Here is a 19,775-nt window from a genome sequence, read left to right on the forward strand (position 1 = left end):
CTTACCTCCTTTCAGTGCAAGTCAGTTCATGACTTAAGAGTATCACTGAAAATGTTTACTACAAGAGGAAATAACATCTTATACACAACTATATTAAGCTTAAAATAATTAAGCTAAAGAAGAAATCTTAGGTTCTTAGGTTGCTTATCCGTGCTGGTTTTCCATCTGAAAATAGACTTGATAATCTACCAGAGTTTCACAGAAATGCACAACATATAAAAATAAGACTATTTATACACTGCATTCTCATCCTACATGAAGGATGAGGACACATGTGGGTAATCATCCACACTGTTTATACTGTGCAAGTTTCATATAGCTGTGTCCTGCCACTCCCAAGCAATTAGGAGAATACACTCTTACACTTCTATTTTAGACAGAAATTTCAATTCATACTCCTCCAAATGAATGCAACATTGTCCATGTTATACGGAACAGAGATTAAAAGCCCGTATGTTGCAAGGAAGTTAGAGCTGAACAACCTGTATTATCTCTAAAACTCTGAAATGTTGGTCTTTGGCTGGCTTTTGTGTTTTGGAGTTTGGTGGCAAGGGAGCAGGCAAGAGGAAAAAAGTTGTTTTAAAAACAGGGGTATTAGAGAGGCAAGTCACTTATTTTAGTCTTTTTCCTAAGTGGTTAAAAGAACTATGCAGCAGCTCCACAACCCTTTTTTATATGTACACCTGGGAAGAATACTGAATCCTGTTACTTTCCTCACTGTTACCCTGATGTGGTTTAGACCAGATGTTTAAATGTTACAGCATGTACATTTTCTTTTCTTCTTCCAAGGCAAAAGCAAAATAAGAGGAATATTTGACTTCACTCCACGAGAGACCTATTTAATAGCTTGGCGGTTATGTAAGTAAAGGTAGCTTGGCTAAGTCAATGTTGACGACATACAGAACGACATGATCCTAATGAGTTGGAAAATATTGGCTCTCATGAGATTCAACCAGATGCTACTGCACTGAGAAAGCTACTGTATTATTGAATTTCATTTTTATGAGGTAAAATTTATTATTCAACCATTAAGGTATCCCACATGAAATCTTGCATAAAATAGTTTTACAGTTACTTTCTGGAAAATAGATTTTATTTTAACTTTAAGACATCATTTACATGAGGGATTCAATGCCTATTTGATCACCTTCAGTAGAGAAATGTAAGGTCTGCAAGCAATTTTCCCAAAAATACCAGATTAATAGAACCGAACTGTCAACAAAATAATGAACTACCTGAACAGGACAAGGTAAAAGTGGTAGCAAGTTCCAGTTTTCCAGAGTAAACTAAAGCCATGTGTGACTGTGTATGTATTTTCTTGGCAAGCTGAAATGGTTAGAAACAGAGTGTTTCAGGTACTTACTAACAAATAATGGAAAAAATATAGAGTACAATTACTCTATAGGATTAATCATGCTCAACCTTTGAAAGATCTTAACTAATGCTGTTTTCCTAATATTTTGGTATCTTGCACACTTTTATTTTTTAAACTGTATATTAATAATTGCAATAATATTAACATCTATACATGGCATAAGGTAGAAAACATTATGTATTTCAAATGCGTATTTGTTTCCACATTTATAGTGACTGAAATGAAGAATCAGAATGTTTCACAAGCATAAGAACTCACACTATTTAACTGACATGTAACATGCTGTTGTGCTTGTATACCAAAAGGATTATAAAGTTAAACCAAAACATAAATTTCCAAAGAGTTTCATGTGGAGTGAAGACTGCTTGTGTGCTTTTTTTATTTTAGATGTAATGCATTAAAAAGTTAGTAATGCTTTTTCTTGACCCATGAAAAAGAGCAAAAAGCTGTTTGCAGCTGTTTTAGTTTCTGTTTGTTATGCTGCATTTTATCACTAGTATTCCCATCTATTTTAAGTTTTCTACACTTTTTGTTCCTGCATAACTGTTTCAGGCAGTATGCATCAATCGAGTACTTAAATGATAATACCTACTCATTCAAGCAGTAGTTTAACTGTTTATATTATCTCTCTTTTTTAATCTATCTTGACTTCTAAAAATCTTAAAAAGAACTTTTCCCAACTAGACACTTAAATTCATGGGTTACCAAAGGTGTAAATGCAATGAAGGGAGTTGAATGCTTGCACAAGTTTCATTAAATTCCATATAATTTATAATTAATTTATAATTTAAAATTGCTCTTAGCAGAATTAAATCATCTCTAGCTAAGAGAGACACAATATTAAACATGTTTATAAAAAATGTCCAGAGCAAAAATCATACATCTTTCCTGACATATTTATTTTATCTGTCCTCCACAAGTGCTACGCTCAGTCAAGCACAGTACTGTATGCATCTTTTACTGGAAGTTTTAAGATAGAGACCTTCCTAATATGTATGACAAATATGAATTTTAAGTAGTACAGGCACCTCATTTTTAAATTTTGTCAGATACCAAACACACACCAATTGTTTTTGAGACTTCAGATTTTTTAAATTTTTTTTTCAGACAGCTTGCCTTTGGGCAAGTTAATTAAAAAATAAACTCTCAGGTGATCTAATGAAGACAACAATCTAATATCAAACTAGGGAATATTTGAGTAAAGTGTCTTTCTCCTAGTAGGAAAAGGTTTCTGAAGAACAAGGAGAGGAAAGTAGATGGGGGACAAAAGAGTGCTAATCTTCAAGCAATCGTCCCTTTCTGGTATTCCAGTAATCTATTACAAAAAGGAAATTGCAGAACACAGAGCTCAGAGAGGTCATTTTGAATCCCTAGACCTACTTCAGCCTCAATAACCTTTGAAAGAAGTTTTGGAGCAGGATAAAATTTCTGCTCCAGGTGAAAATTCAGGACAGAACTCCAGATACTAGCAATAAACTCTGTTCAGATGTTTGTGGAAACACACAGTGCAGAGCTCCCTTTTTAAACCAGATCCATAGAAGGTCTTTCAGCCATTACCTAACAAACAGATTCCCAAAGGGGCCTTTGTACCTTGTGAGCCTCTCCACAGCAGGTGAAAGGGCCAATAGTCATGGATTCCTCCCAAAGGTTGCCCCCTCTCCTGCAACTCATGCATTTGTACTTGTCTTACTATTAATTTTTTGGTTTTCTTAACTTCTACTGCTTTTCTACTTTAACTCTTTGTACCTGCTTCTTGCTTTATATTCCTCTGCTGCTCTCTTCCCTTTTTATTAGGTGATCCTGTTTCTCCTGTTTTTCTTCCTTTACATTTTTTATTTATATTTTCCCCTATATTATCTGTCTCTCTCCTATGGAATATCTTAGCCCATATTTAAAGCCCATGTTAAAAGTTTCAGTGATAAAACTGGAAGAGATGGCTGTGTTGGAAAAAACATATAACTAAAAGCTGTAGCACAATGACTGCTGAAAAAGATCTTGGCTGAGAGGTTATAAAGGGTTGGGGTACCACTTTTGAGTTCAAGTAATACTGAACTGATGTATTAAGGAAGCCAAACACTCTCAACAGCATCTGGCACAAAGCCCCAACAAAGACAATGAGCTCAGCAACAACTGTTTCTGTCCAATAATACCCTTCAACCACACACAAAAAGTGGCAATGCAGACATAAGCAGTTGGCAAAGTTGTAGGCTTGGTAAACAAATGGCAAACACATTTGAGACTAGCTATGTATGAGGAGCTACCCAGAGAAGAAAACTTTCAAGTCACAGTATATCAGTGAAACAGATTGCTAGAACAGATCTGGGTGGGTAGCTAATGACTAGACCATTTCCATAGGAGGACACATTTCATTCACAAATTACAAAACAAGCATGATGTTACACTGAGTATCAAGAATGTATAAAATCCTGTGAAGTGCCTATAGCAGTCAGATTTGCTGGAAACCTCAGGATAATAGCAGACCATTACAAATAGAAGACGAAATATATAAGCCTCTCTTTATTTTCAGAATAATGTCACATTTGGGAAGGCTTTTTTATTTACGTTTAACAGGAAAAAAATCAGCAGACATAGCTGTTTGTCCTGCTATATTTCTAACTAGTTAGAAAGATGGCTTTTAGAAGTTTGAAAATGTAAACATAGAAGAAAATTTGGGCTGCTGTATTCATGAAACACATAGTTTATAATTCCTTGAAACAGTAGAATGTAATCAAATAATTTCAAGAAAAGGATTCCCTAGAAAAATAGAATAAAGTGAAGGTAAGGGAATCTTTGAGTATATTGTTGCTTTTTCCTGCAAGAACACTACAATTTAATATAAATACAGTCAAAAAAAGAAAAGGAAGGACAGTAAAGAGCAATTTAAAAACAAGTGTTTATACTTTCATTACTTGTAGAAAATTAATCAAAGAAATATTAATCCACAACACCATGGAGACGGAAACTATTTTCTTAAAGTATTACTTCTGTGCATAGCCAAAACCAAGCTGTGCTCATATGGAAAACACAATACCATGGGAAAAAGGCAATCTTTTTCTTGAGAGTTTAGGTTACACAAGAAAAGCTCATCTGTTCACCCACAAAGATTCTCAAACACACAATGGCAGGAGGGGCAGCCCAAAGACCTTGCCAGGCTACTGCCAGCCCCAAGACATGAGCCCTGTAAGGCCACTCTGTACCAGCCTAAAAGAGCACTGGGGCATGCAGCAGCAGGCAGGAACTCAACACAAGGACTCCCAAGTAAAACATTCAGCAGCTTTTGTTTTATGTTGGAGAAACTAAGCGGAATGTAAGTAAAAGTGTTTAACAGATGTGCCTTGTTTACTGACAAGTTCCTTACTGACTGCATTTTGCTCATAGTTACTTTATTTAAAAAAAAAAAAGAAGAAAGAAAAATGACAAAAGAAAACTTGAAATTTCAACTTCCCTGTGAAAATACAATCAAGTATTTTTAGAGGCTTATACACATACATGTTACTGTTAAAGTATGTGGAAGCTGACCCTAATTACAAGGATGACTTTCAGGAAGGCATGATATTAAATTGAATACAACAGTATTCAAATGAACACAGGAGGATTACAGAATCAACCAAGCCAAAAATTCAGACAAAAGGATTGACAGCAATCATTTCATAGCCTTGAACACAAAGCTGCCTTCAGTCTAGTTAATGCCAAACACAACTACAGAAGTGTAAAATTTACCAGGTGAAGCGTTAAGCCATGAACAAGAGAAGATCAAAATAACTGCATTATATTGTTCATTTACTTTATTAGAAGTACTTAAAATGTGTGCTCCAGATTTCTATTCTGCAGAGATACTGTTAGCAGAGTTGTTTCACAGTTCATTGCACTGATGGACTGAAACTTGTCAAATAATAGAACAGGTTAGTTTGAAACTGTGCAAACCCTAAGAGCACCTGAAGTGATCAAACAACTGTATTTTCAGATTGCTCTGTGGTGGACTATAAACCTGCTACCTTTACGAGTATCAGGACTTGAAAATAAAATGACACAATCCCATTCTTAGGTGACCCACACAGATTGAAGAAATGAAGACAAAAGTGACTTTCATGAAAGAAGAAAAACCTAATCACTTTAAACACTTATTCCAAGGGTTGCAAAAAAATACAACAGTTCTTTTGTAACATTAGATCAACACAGATTTAACTTCAATAAACAGAAGGAGTGAAAAAGAAAAACGGAAAGAAATGCAGAGCTGAAAGACTTCCAGTGGTCTAATCCACCACTCTGCTTCAAATAATGATTTTCTGCACCTAAATCATTCTCGGAATACATTCTCAAAGAGTGGCAATGCTGGATACTCCAAAATATCTGTTACTCTTGTTATGGGTTTATTTACAACAAATAAACAATAACAGCTCTAAATTATTCTAGCCTGCATAGAAATTTTTAAAAAATCATTTTATGGATTACTTGAAAAGTCTGGCTTCCTCTGTACACTGGTCAAAATCCTTTATTTATTCCCAAAAATCCATGGGTGTTTTACAAAAGGATGACAGATAACGATTTTCATTATGCATGTAATCATCACCAGCACTTGCATATCTTCAGCAATTTCACAACAGTTAAGTAATATTTATTTATGAAATAATGAGAAACATCTGCAGCCCTTCTAAAGAATTCAATGTATGCCCTTGATTAATAAAGCCCTTAATAACCCAGTTTCACCTCTGAATGATCCTAAAGTAACAACATTGTATCATATACGGTTGTAAAAGTGAATGTTTCAGATGAGGGAAGCATGGAAAAATTATCCTGTATGGGAAAATGAAAAGCATCCAGAAATTGGTGCCAAGGAGTGAAGCTGGGTGGCTTAGCTTACATCCTGGATTTTAAATATAAGCTATAAATACCCACACACACAAAAAATTCTGTCTGTTAGCTACTATAAGTAAAAAGCTGGATTTAAAGGATATAGCTGTATGGACACTCACTAGCAGTGCTCTGTACCACAATAAAGAACCAAAACCAACACATATTTACCTGAAGTTTGGAAAACCTCATTCAGTAAAGCTTCATTTGCCACCACTGAACTGACATTTCCAACAGGATGACACCAGCTCTGATAAATAGTTTGAAGCAGAAGGGCTTGAGCTCTAGTTGCTTGGACTGTCAAATTAGGGAGCTCAAAAATGCATTCTGTTAGTGGGACATGAGCTCGCTTGGTCCTGTTTAAAATAAAAGAAAAACAGAAAATCATTACTCTGGCACATAAAAATAACCATTTTAAAACTTAGTCACAGAATAAAGTAGTTAGTTTGTAAGGTTGGAACTGTGTGCTTATTGGATTTCTTAGATTAGACCTGATTCTACTTACTTGAAATGAAACCTAAATAGGAATTGTTACATGATTTAACTTCATATCTCCCTCCAGACAGAAAAAAATAATATACTTTTATCTAATTATCCCTTGACTTGAAAATATTAAATAAAAGCAATTCCATGTGCTCCCACCAAAATAAGAGCTACTCAAAATTATGCAGATACTAAAACAACCTGCTCAAATGTTGAATGTTCCAGATTTTTTTATTTACAAAGCTTACAGTGCATCACTAAATGACATATGGCTAGAGACACCAAAAACATATAGACAATATTCATACATCAAAATACAAACAAGCCCACATTCTGTATTTTGCTAACAGAGCTCATTAAGTGATTCTACAATTTTTTTTCAATGCCTTATCTTTTAATTGGGGAGGAGCAACAGGAGGAGACAGGCATTCAACAGGGCAAAGTAAAGGACATTTGTTTGGAAAATAAATTCCTCTGGGGCAATATAATCCACCATCAACAAGAATGCTTTACAAAAACTATAGCTAAGTCAGTAATTTATTTTTTCTTCCTAATTTACACACTATTACCTGAAATCAAGCAACAAGACTGATTTGCTACATTCAACAAAAACTATCAATGTTCTTTAGCTCTCTCAGTTTGAAGCCTTTTCCTGTATCATGTTTTTAACATTATCATTCCTGCCCTAATCACCTCCCACTCCACCACTGAAATGTACTTTTTCTGCTATTTAGCATTATTTTCTCTAATGTCCTACATGGCAGGAGGGTTGGAACTAGATGATCTTTAACGCTGCACCAAATCTTAACCATTCTATGATTCCATGAAATTTAAATACTGATCCACATACTAGCTCATTCTCATTCTGGAGCATCTCCTCCATTAGAAATTTTAGGGACATGTTTAAAGCCCCTTAAAAATAAATAGTAGGTAAATGTTTCGCTGAGAATCAGAGCCTCAAATGAGGCAAAGCTGCTGAAACTGCACACAAAATCCATTGGCCCTGAAGAAAAGCACGCTTTACTAAAATGCCCAGGGACTGAAAATGGCAAGACATGCAGACATTCAATGACTCTCCAGATCAGCAAAATCAAAACCTTCCAAGGAACTCTAAGAAGCAGCCATAACACACCACATCTTCTATCTAGGCCCAAAAGTAGAGAGCAGGAGGCTCCATGAATTAAGAAGCAGGCAATTTATGATGCTCAAATTCTAAAACCTTCAGCAGCATGAAATGACACAAAGTTCTGGTAATAAGGAGTAGAATTCTTGAATATTCTGCATTTGATTGTGAGAGTGGGCCTTCACCAAGACAACTGTGAAGAGAAAAATACTGTATCACTTCTCAGACCAGGATCACTATGCTCCAGATGAAGAAGAGAATTAAAATATTCTGCTGCTAATACTTTTGGCCCATAAGTTGCAGATGTGACTTATGAAGCATGGTTTGGAAATAAGCATTCTGAACATCTGAAGACATCTCTCAACCACTGTGTTTACATGGGGTACAGCTAAATATAATGTCATCTATTTCAATTTAGACTTGGCCATAAAAGCATTCGCCTCAAGTCCTAAACAGAGCTCCTTCCTTTAATTCCTTGTCAATACCAGCAAACAGCTGGTAAGTGAAAATCATCTTCTCTGGACCAAGAGGAATTAAGCTCAGTGTTAGATACCTACAGTAAAAACAAATATCCACAACTAACACTGTAGTCTAGAACCTTTTAAGGTAAATTGAAATACATCAGCACTTGTAGACACAGCAGACAGATATCCATTCATTCAAGACCTGAGGATTACAAATTTAATGTCTCTGCAGGTCACTGTTTCTGCCCACTGCTTATAAAGGGACAGTATAACACTTCTCAGCTGTGGATGTCTGCACCACAGATCAAAGTGTCACATAAAGCCCATCCACAATAGCCATTGCTCCTCACTATTTTATTATTAAAATAAAAATTGATTCTTATGAAAGAAGATACTCATAAAAGATTTTTCAGAAATTGATGTAAATACAGATGAAGGACAAAGAACAAACAAAAACAGATGTTATAACCTTCTGCAATAGTAATCAGTATTGTTTAGAATGAGGTTTTCCAACCTCATAAAGCTTGGAACCAGGATTACCTGTCTCAAAAATGCTGAGAATGGGGAGGCAACCAGAAACAAGACTGCCTCTGATTTGCAACTCATTTGAAGCTAATGACACAATTATGCTGCCAGCTTCAAATGCCATCTGCAGAAAAAACCACGAATGAAGGAAAAACATTTCATGTTTATATGGAAGAACTCAGCCTTGTGTTTGGTAGTAGAAATTTCTTTCATATGAACACACACCACACTCCACAACCCCCCCTTCAAAAAGAGCAGTCTCCTGTTTGAATAAACCCATCCACCTTTGAAGTCTGAATTTACCTATAGGTACAGCCTTTGGTGCTAGAAAAATCAAAACTCATTAGAGGCCTTTGAAGAACACATCTTGTATTAAACCTTGTTTGGTTGGTCTTTTTTTTTGGATTTTGTTTGTTTTAATAGGAGTCACAAACACCAAACAGCAAGCTAGAACAAAGAAGTTATGTATGACCTATCAGGGGGAACTCTGCATCTCCCACCGCCTCATCTGCTGACAGCCAAGTACACATCTTTCTGGAGTACATGACCAGACCCCATTCCAGGCTCACTTCTATCAACTGCAGCACAGCAGGTCACCAAAAGGGTAAGAAATCTCTGTACAAAACTCCTGAAGCTCTTTCTCTTTCCGTTTGAAGTTTAAACACACCGCAAACCTTTCCTGAAAATGCTGTTCTTATAACAAGTACACAGCGTAGAAAATAACGTATCCAAACATATTTGAATTTAGCTGGTGTAAAAAAATCCATTTAAAAAAGGCATTTTTCTAAACATCAGAAAACTACCTAGTCTGAAAATTAGAACTACTTTAAGGAGAGATGAAACAAAACCTGAAAATAATACTAGTATTAAGTCAAGCACATAAAGAAAGATGCTGCCTGGTTTAAAAAACCAAAACAAGACAAAAAAACCACCAGTAAAGAAAAACACTTGGACTCAGACACCCAAAAGGAATAAAGAACCTGGAACATATTCTGATCATTACTACCACACAAATGCACAACAGGACACATGATCACTGCCTTGTGGATACAATTACATAAAACACGTGTCCCATTCCAGCTCCTCAGATACACAAGAAATGCTCTGTGCAAATGTACACACATATGACTGTAGCCACCCAAAGAAAAGCTGTGGGTACCATGAAAAGCACAGGTAGAGACTACAATTCTGAAATCTTTTCTGATGTTCATCCCAAGTTAGAATTTGAACTTGTTTTCCAAAAATTTCCTAGAGTTCAAATCCAAGCTCAGTAATTTATCAATTCAAGCAAAATAGGTGTGCATGAGTAAAGGAGTATAAAAGGCAAAAAAATGAAAAAGAAAATCCATTCCTGTGAAACAAAATGGTATACACAATAATTAATTTATTTTGAAATTTCATATTATATAGACAGCATAACCAATTTCTTTTACACAACTGAAGTTGGAAAACCAGCTATGCATTTCAGGAAAGCTTTAGCTTGCATTACCCAGAAAGAAATGTAATGCATAGTGACATCAGATTGTTTCCTGGTATTCCTATTTTTCTTAAGTCATGTGGTGTAATCCTTTATTATTTATCTCAGTATGGAAGTGCACTGTTACATTTCTCTTTTCTGGTATTTTTTCCTTTTGTAATCCTTTTACACAACGTTTTCTCTATTTTCCTCCTTATTTCTGAATACTATTTTCAAGATTACAACTAAGTATTTCAGAACAAAGTGTTTAAATATTTCAAAAGATGCATTTCCTAATGTAAAATTGGGAAGGAACCAAGAAGATAGAAAACATTTTTCAGCAAACTTCAGAACGAACATGACTTGACAATAAGTCCATCTAAACACATTTTTATTAACAAATTCATGTATTTCAGAGGGAATCTGAAGAGCTGGGAAAATCACAGCATATAATACAGCAATGCAAAAGATTTTGCTTTAAAAGTCTGACTATTCAGCTAATACATACTACAGCTACTGTACTAACCTATGCTACATCCAAAACTTAAAAGTTTTATATAAAATTGTCCCTTAGGAGTAGTAACAGCATATGAATTTTTTTTTTAACAATATGCAAATTCTACACTTACTGTACTTTAACAATCCCATAGGAATAAAGTCTTCTGGTCCTTTTCAGATACATTTGGAGGAATGGGAAGTTGAAAACAAATCCTTTTTTATAGAAAAAAAATATCAAGGCGCGGGAAGCATTTTACCATGTGTGCAGCAAATGTTCCTTGAAGGAAATTTTTACTAGACCCGGCTAGTGATGAAAGTACAATTATAATTCAGGATTTATTATAATAGTTCTGAAACACAAATAATGCATTTTAAAGATCTTAAAATGTAAGTTTGCCACCAACCTGCACCTGTTAATATGGAAAATACATCATTAATAAGGTATTGAGCTATATTTAACCAAGTTTTATGACCCAAGAGATATATTCAAGTAATAAGTGAAAATACAAGTACAAATATTTTTTTTCAGTAAACCAAATCAGATCTATGGTTCTATACTGTATCATTAAATTTGCATTAAGCAACTTCATATCAAAACTCTTCACCTTATTAAAAAAGTTGTAGCACATAGTTTGGGTCTAAAAACACTACTTAAACTGCATTTTGGAACTGCAATAACAATAGGAATAATTATTTCTCGAGTCTTTACACTCAAGAGTTAAGATGCAGTTCTGAGCATATGTTCATTTAACTGAACAGGTTAAAAAACTACCAATTCAAACACTCTTCTCTAGGGGAAAATAAATCCTAACTAGCAGGATAGGCTACTCATTAAAGCTGAACTTGGACAAGTTCCAGAATAAATTTAAAGAAATATGAACAAGCAAGTCTTGCTGTGTAGTGGCATGGAGTGAAAATGAATCTGTTCTAATTAAATGATTTTTAAATATTCTTTGGTTGTAGCTAGTTTGCTGACAAACTGTAATACAGACTTGCTGAAATATTTTAATAAATCTGGCGTACCATTAAAGAAAATAGTTTTCTTTGCTATTTTTGAACAAAAACATGAATTGGTCCTTATTATACAGCATGCATAGGCATGAATGTAACCAATCCATGTAAGTTCACAGGCCCGTTATGAAATACTTTCAGTTTGTAGACTTTAGAAACAGCAACTCATTCTTGTAAAATCAACACCTCAGAGTGATTGAAAGAATATAGTGGTGAACAGCTGGATCCAGAGGTTTATACAGAGTCCCCAACTGCAAAGCTGGAACCTGCAAAATGTTTGAAAAAATTTGATTTTTGTTATTACTCATATCCTGTACAGTAAAACACGATTAGTTCATTTTTTCCAAAATAACAAAACTGGTAACCTGCTACTAGAACCTAGCAATTGTGCCTTAGAAGAACCTGAATGTAATTTAAATGCCCAAATAATTTCAGTCAGCATTTGCACACCTTTCCTCTTAGGCAACCAGAAAGTGCATGCTGCTTTTATAACACATGAGCAAATGCTTCATCTACATACCTACAACAATCTGTATTTATACTTAATCTGATGTTTGATATCTAGTTTTCAAAAACAAAAATTTTGATCCTTTTTCTTAACATTTAAGTAACTATGATTATTATTGTAAATGAAACAATGTCTAGCTCCTTAATGACATATATCAAACCTCTAAAGGTACATGTAGGAAGGGAAATGGAAGTATTACTGGTCGAAATGCCAAAATGAAGTCACTACTCACAAAAAAACCCAACCATATCTCATGTCCACATTTACTAACACAATTTTCAGTCTTCAGAGAGCAACTTGCTAGAGGACCAAGTTAATTACTATCAAAAAAACCCCAAACAATTAAACTTGCTTTAGAACACTTCATTCCAAAAACACCTCCAAGACTGATGTCTTCAACTTCTGCTCTTCTACAGTCTTCACTAAAGGCTGCCTGGTATCTGACATCATCTCTGACACAGAGGAATTTTCAGGAGCTGCAGCTGCCTAGGCTGCTGTAGGAAACACGGTTAATCACACAATTTATTACAAGGGAGAGAACAATGAACTTCAATGTTCACCAATTTCTTTTTTTCAGTAAATCCAAACATTAACTTGATATTTCTGAAAATTTTAGATATGGGATTAGAAGAGAAATATGCTATAATTTCAAAATGGACTTCTGTATAAATTTTTTAACATAAATTCTGAAATATAAGTTGTCAGTGATGAAAACATTTTTTAAAGTGTTCACTCACATGCAAACTTCAAAAAACTCCCACAGATTTCCTTGAAACAATTGTGAAAACAAAACAATACAGTCAAGAGTACAAACTTAAATATGGCTTAGAAAATGAACAGAGGCTATCCATTCTCAATTCTCAATACAGTGTGTGTTTTAATGGAACAATAAAATTTAGCTTTATACAGCACAGCAAAAATGAATGCATATTACAAGAACAAAAACTATGAAATAAAAAAATTTCTAAAAGGAAAAAAATCTTGAAAAAAATCCCTTTTAAGCAAAGAATGCACAACTCTGGACATGTCAGAAGCTCTAAACTTGAGTTGCTTTTAAAATAACTATTCATTTTGTATCATCTGGTAATTAAAGTTATGATCATTAGATTAAAAATTATGATTGCTATATGCAAATAATAATACTGGTTTGTAATGCAGCAAGAAGTGAGAAACAGTGACCTGTGCTATGCGACAGCATGAGAAGAAAGTGTGCAAGAAAAAACAGACACCTGAATGTGAAGGTAGGAAAGTTCTAATTTCCCACAACATGATCTGAGCCTTACAAAGCTTCTGATGAGTCTTTCTACCTGTGGATTACATGTTTCAGAAAGCAGTCTATGATTACTTCTAGCTTGGTCATTGGCTATGTGCCTCAAAATGCAACAGATCTGAACTAAAAATCTGTTGATATCAACAAGGGATTGGGAGTTTTCAGTCTTATTTTTAAACACAAGATAAACTAAAGTGGCTGTTGAACATCTTAAACCTGTAGCTGCATTAGAGGAACATTTAGGATGTTCAGATCAAATTCAGCTTACTGACTCATCAATGGGACAGATGCTAGGGATTTGAACTGCCATGAAACCACAAGTCGACATCAGTCACTAATTGTTATTTCTTTCTTTGCAAAAAACTCTTTTTCTAGGCACTAGTTAGTAATTGTCTCCAGAAATAATCAAAGTGACATGATATATATTTTTTAATACATTAAAGAATAAAATTACAAGTTCCCTGCTCTGAGGAGATAACAAGCAGACCTCAGTCTTCTTTATGTGTTTTATGTTTTGATGTGTGTAAACCATATATATTAAGCATAAAGTTATATCTTTAAAGAACTGCATCTTCAGAATTCTACAAGTTATAGGGTGGAGATCTGAAAAAAAAAGGGGAAAAAAAATAAACTTTCATTATGGAATGCCCTCAGTGTGAATTCAGGACCTTTTTTAGTTACTTACACTTTCAACATCCAGTCTTTCTTTACTTCTGCAAGAAGGTCTAACTTTTTTACTTGGATCTAGGAATCCTTCTGTTGTTGATGGTGGGTGTTAGTGGGAACAAGGGAAGGGATTTGACAGCTGCATTATGTTCCATAAAATCCAAATATAAAGACCATGAGAAAAATCAGCATTCATCAGAGGAGCCAAAAATCAAAACATATTACAAACAAAAAGAAGCCAGAAGCAAATCTAGAAAGAAGCAGGGACATTCAATAAGGAAGCACTGGCTTAATGAAGGCAGTGCAAAGGGAATCAATCATGTAAAAAGCAGAGAATTTTTACATCTATATTATAATTGTGTCTTGTATCTTTCCCTGAGAAAAAGATCCTATGAGAAAAATCAGCAATGCCAAACTCAATGCCATCCATCATCACCACTTATCTTGTAGGTAAATGTTAGTTGTGGGTGGGGGAGAAAAAGGAATCAGCAGACCCTTGCCAGTACTGTAACTAAACAGCTGCAGATGAGCAAAACCACCAGAGGTGATCAGGTAAAAGTTGCCAGTGGCCATAAACCTCCAAACCACAAAGACCTGTGTTTACTAAAACAAAGCAAGCATTACTCAGTTTTACAGCTTATATAAACCCAGTACCATTGCTTTGGATACTACAGAGTATCCAATCTCAGGAGCCACCGGGGTGGTTGAGGCTCTGGGGAACAGGCTTCCCACAGTGCAGCCTGCTTTACTGTCCAGGGAAGTAACCCCATCCTCTCCCTTTCCCTCTCCTCTTTCCCCCTTCACACAATCCCAGAAGCAGCAGAAACAGCCATTAAATCAATCCTCTAAATCTGCCACACAGAACCATTTGGTTGCCATTAGCAGGTAAAACAGGGAGCCAGAAGGGCTCAAACATGCCGGTGCTCAGTGAGGAAAACTGCACTGACAAACCCAGTTCAAAGGTCTTTTTGGGAACTAACACAGTTTCAAATTCCTTGCCAAAGATTTAAGAGCTGAACACAACCCCAACTTCAAGTAAACAGCAACAGTAAAAAGATCTCAGTAAAAAAAAAAATTGTTCAAAAAGGTAAGTGGGCTATGATTAGGGGGCTTCTGTGACTTTCTTCTACTAAAAACTTGTGTATGTTGTTTATTTTCTTTCATAAATAGATAAAATATTTTGGTGGGGAAAAAAGGACACATTTGCACTGAGAGAAAAAAGGTTACTTGAAATTATGACAATTTTTTTATATCTTGTTAGAGCAGTAAGAAGGTGCATGTCTGCATTAGCAAAACAAAACTAGTATTTGAACAAAATTGTTGCCCTAAACGGACATATCACAAACAAAATACACAAAGCTAAAAAAAAAAAAGCAGCTGTACTTCTGTAGCTGAATTCTGTCAAATCCAAAAAGGTAAATCACAATGGTTGGGGTTGGAAGAGTGATCCTTTAAATCCAACCTCGCTGCTAAATAAAAGGACTTAACTCTGTCCCTTACAGTACCTCAAAAGCCAATTCCACTATCCTTTAAGAGAAAAGTTACAATATTAAAAAGAAGTTTCTGGAAACAGGCAAGCACAGGGAAAACAGGGAAGTTTTGTTTTTCTGATTACCAGAAAAGCCTTTAATATAGCAAAGGATGGATCAAGAGTGTCTTCAACAGCAAGGACATGAATGGACAAGGTGTGCTAATGGTTCACATGAACACATTGCATAACTGCAGAAAGAGTACAAAGACTTGAAAATTATTATTTTGTGGCCTCATTAAGTATCAACCTCAAAAGAATTTTAAAGGCTATCAAAAGCTATTTAAAGCAAAACATTAAATCTCAGTAAATGTGTAATACTTTGTACTTCAAAGACTACAATTACTGCAAAATCTAAATTTACCATCTTTAAGCATTGACTCTGCCATTACTTTACACCATTCATTCCTCAAAAATAATACAAGCTTTGAAGCAGATTCTAGGGATCTATTTTTCCTGTGTTCAGTGTTGATCTGTTCACTGTGTCTCGTAACATCTATTTAATTAACTAAAAACTCCACAAGCCCTTGTGAGTCTTCAAGATCATCAAAATTATCACACACAGACATAATTACCATATTGTCAGTAAAACACATCAAAAAGGTATGCTCTTGTATTATATATAAGCACAGCCAAATCCAACATGTATGCAAAATCATGTATGCAAAGATATACAAGTACTTTCAGAGCAACAGACTAAGCCACTGACATTATAAAAGTCTCATTTCCAATTGCTCGTTTAAAATATGGAAGTCAGGTTCTTAATTCTCTCATTCTCCATGGGTATTTCTTTATTATCCAATAAATATTCTAATCATGTTTACCAAATATTTCCTTCTATTCAATTGCTCATTTTGCAATCAACCACTAAACTCAAAGAAAAAACTAGTTAAACAACAGCAAAGAAAAGAATCATTTTGGCTTTTGTTTAAAGAACCACACACACTATAATGAGAAAAATCTGATCAATTGAAAAATGAATCCACGATTTTTGTACTGGTGTCGGAGCTAACAATCCATTACATTTCTTACATTGATGTCAGAAGTATCTTCAACAGGTATAATGATTTCCAAATCTAATAAACAGGTTTTATTCTCATATTTTTCTACTTAAGAGCTTCATATTCCACCTGAACCTGCCTTTACTTGCTTGCTTTTTTTTTGTTTATTCAAATGGCCCTCTAACATTCCCATCGAAAACACACCATACTAAAAAATCTTGTTCATAAACTGGGAGCTGGTGTCCTTTAGAAGATTAAAACATAATAAAAACAGACAATTCTTACCAAATATACAGGCCCAAATGGAGATCCAAATGTTTACATTAATTCAACACTGTACCTCAGTACTCATGCAATGCTATTCCTCAGTATATACACCTGACAGGTTACTTTAACTTCCTTTAAAAGGCATTGCTAAAGAAACAGTACCAAAAATACAAACCTACAAACAACTAGGATAGAAGTGATTGAGGAAAAATGCTGAGAATGCATATTGTTCGTGTGGAAGGAAACAAGCACTCAGCTCAGAACCAAAGAGATTCTGCTCTAATAGAAGGATTATTCCTATGAAAAAGAAAAAGCACCTCTAGGGTCACAGAGGGAACAAGCACAAGGAGAATACAGCAAAGAAATTATACTGGACACAGGACAATATGTTTCTTCCACCTACAGATGAACACAGATACAGTAAAGATGCTAAGGTATTATGGACAGCTGAACATCCACCTGAGCCTTTATATTTGGGTTATTTGAGTCAAGATAAAAACAGTTTGTTTTTTAATAAACTGTGTGCAGTGACCATTTATCATAGGTACCAGCTTCAACTGGGTGTCACATTAATCTGCTTGTAAGAGAAGGTGTATAATTTAACTCTGGTTTCTGGTACCTCACTTCAGGTGGAAGTGATGCCTACCCCTTGAGAGTGAAGATCTGTAGAGGCAAAAAGAGATATGCTACAGCCTGGCCAGCAACGTGACTATGTTACACGAGCTTAATGATGGCAAACATAAAAAGATAAACAAAATCAGTAATTCTATATAGGCATATAGTTTATTCAAGAAGTAAACACAGAGCTTTGGTGAAGGTGGATTATTTGGTACACAAGGTGAATAATCCAGCATAGCTCCCTGTAGAATTATCCAAAGTACTAATGAATGAAAAGCTTTTTTTTTTTTTCAACTTCCTTTATTTAATGACTACAAATTCTTAAAACAGTACTTTGAATCCTATCAACTCCCATGGCATTACCTCAAAAAGAAGATGCAAAGAAAATGGTGAAAGGTAAGAGAGCAACCCCAAGACTACAGTACATTTCTTCAGAATGCTGTGTAATAACCAGCTTTGATTTGGGCTGGCTGGCAGAATGCCACCACGCTCATTTTCAGGGTCCAAGTTTCAAGCTTGCCTGTTGGCCAGCTATGGAGGCTGAGTGCTGGCTCCAGTAATGACCTGTGCTGTGCACTGCTGACCTGTTCACTTGATCTGCACCAGCCTCAGGCTGGCACTTTCTCAAACAATGCTGAAGGGACCAAGCACGTCAGAAGCAGTCCTCAGTCTGAAGCCTCAATATATGTCCTTCTTAGATCTAATTTAATTTTTTTCCTGCCTTTTGGGAGTGGAAAGGAAAATTACAAGTAGGTATGTGTATATGAACTGAGAGACAAGAAAACACTAAGCTTCAGAGCTACAGATGGGTTTCTAGTAGTTTAGCAGCAGAGATGCCAGTGCAGAGACTATTTCTCTTCATAATTCACAGATGCACTCACAGGCAGAAAAAAAGACACCAAACTACAGACAAAATTCTGGAGAAACAAAGGACAAACTTTGTGTGAAGAATTACCACTATTGCATCTTTCTAGCCAGATTCTACATGGGTAAAGCATCATAGGAGAGAATTCCTAACAGGTCCTTTTATACGGACAAGTGTTGCCACTAAGAGAAACAGAATTTCTAAATATATCCAGTACAAAAGAAATATATATCAGGGATTCAGTTTTTCCTTAGGATCTATGCTATACAACAGCATTTCAGCTTTAAGACTGTGTTTTTAGTACCTTTCATCAGTCTCTAATCAAAATGCAGCTTCAACCGTGAGAATCGTTCAAATTTTGAAATACCATTTGCTTGTTTCTAGTACATAAGCCAGCAAATCCTGATGGCAACACTTACAAAACCCAGGATTAATTATTCACCATGTGCAATCACTTTCCCTGGACAGATATTAGTTAATAAGCTTAATTTACTTTCACTGAAGAGAGGTGACAAATAATTAGTCTAAATAACTACACTGGAAACACTCCCAGTGACTACCCTTTAGTGTCAACTCTGCTGAATTTCCTCCTCACGGACAATACTGAACAATACAACTGCTTCCAATTTACATTGATTATAACTGCACTTTCAACAGATTTGCTGAATGCTGCCTGCCACATCTGCTGAGAAACAGTAACATTTGATCTGGACTTGATTTAAAAAAAAAAAAATTAAACTTGAGGGTTGCAACTGAACCTAATTTGTTGTTACACTAATCAAGCTGCAAGTCATGTACTCAGAATGCAAAACCCCTCAGAATGCAAAACCCTTCCTGTTCCAAGTGCTTTTCTTGGTAACCAACAACAGCTCCTTCCAGAATAGTGTAGTTGAAAAGTGCCCCAAAATGTTCTTGTTGAAACTTAAAATGTTCATATCACTGCAGACTAAAAATGTTCTACATAAGTTCTTCAAGCATCTTCATCCTTATACATGTGTGACTCCCTTGAATTTTTATAAAGCAAGATATGTAAATCAACGAGAAGTACTTCTGTTTAAGCTTTATATCACCCTACATTAGTGTTCACAATATGCTATACTGTACTGCCACACTTACTCCTCAAACACTAAGATGCACAGTAAATCAAACGTCTGAAAGTGTCAGTGGTAGGTAATGTCCTACCAAAACCAGCTACCAACGAATTTTTTAAAAGTGTGATTTAGTATTATGTTCTTTGATGCATTTTCTAGGCAAGAGCAGAGACGT

At 35.3% G+C, this 19,775-nt stretch overlaps 1 protein-coding gene across 1 annotated transcript in view; it reads right to left on the reverse strand.

Moving 5' to 3' along the window:
- Positions 1-19,775, reverse strand: part of VPS13B (vacuolar protein sorting 13 homolog B) — a 429,559-nt gene that overhangs the window by 329,831 nt on the left and 79,953 nt on the right. The window contains exon 17 of the mRNA XM_059490125.1: positions 6,398-6,582. Within this exon, the coding sequence (XP_059346108.1) occupies positions 6,398-6,582 (185 nt within the window). The remainder of the gene's footprint in view (positions 1-6,397; positions 6,583-19,775) is intronic.

The sequence above is a fragment of the Ammospiza nelsoni genome, chromosome 1, assembly GCF_027579445.1.
Source record: "Ammospiza nelsoni isolate bAmmNel1 chromosome 1, bAmmNel1.pri, whole genome shotgun sequence".
Taxonomy (NCBI): Eukaryota; Metazoa; Chordata; class Aves; order Passeriformes; family Passerellidae; genus Ammospiza; species Ammospiza nelsoni.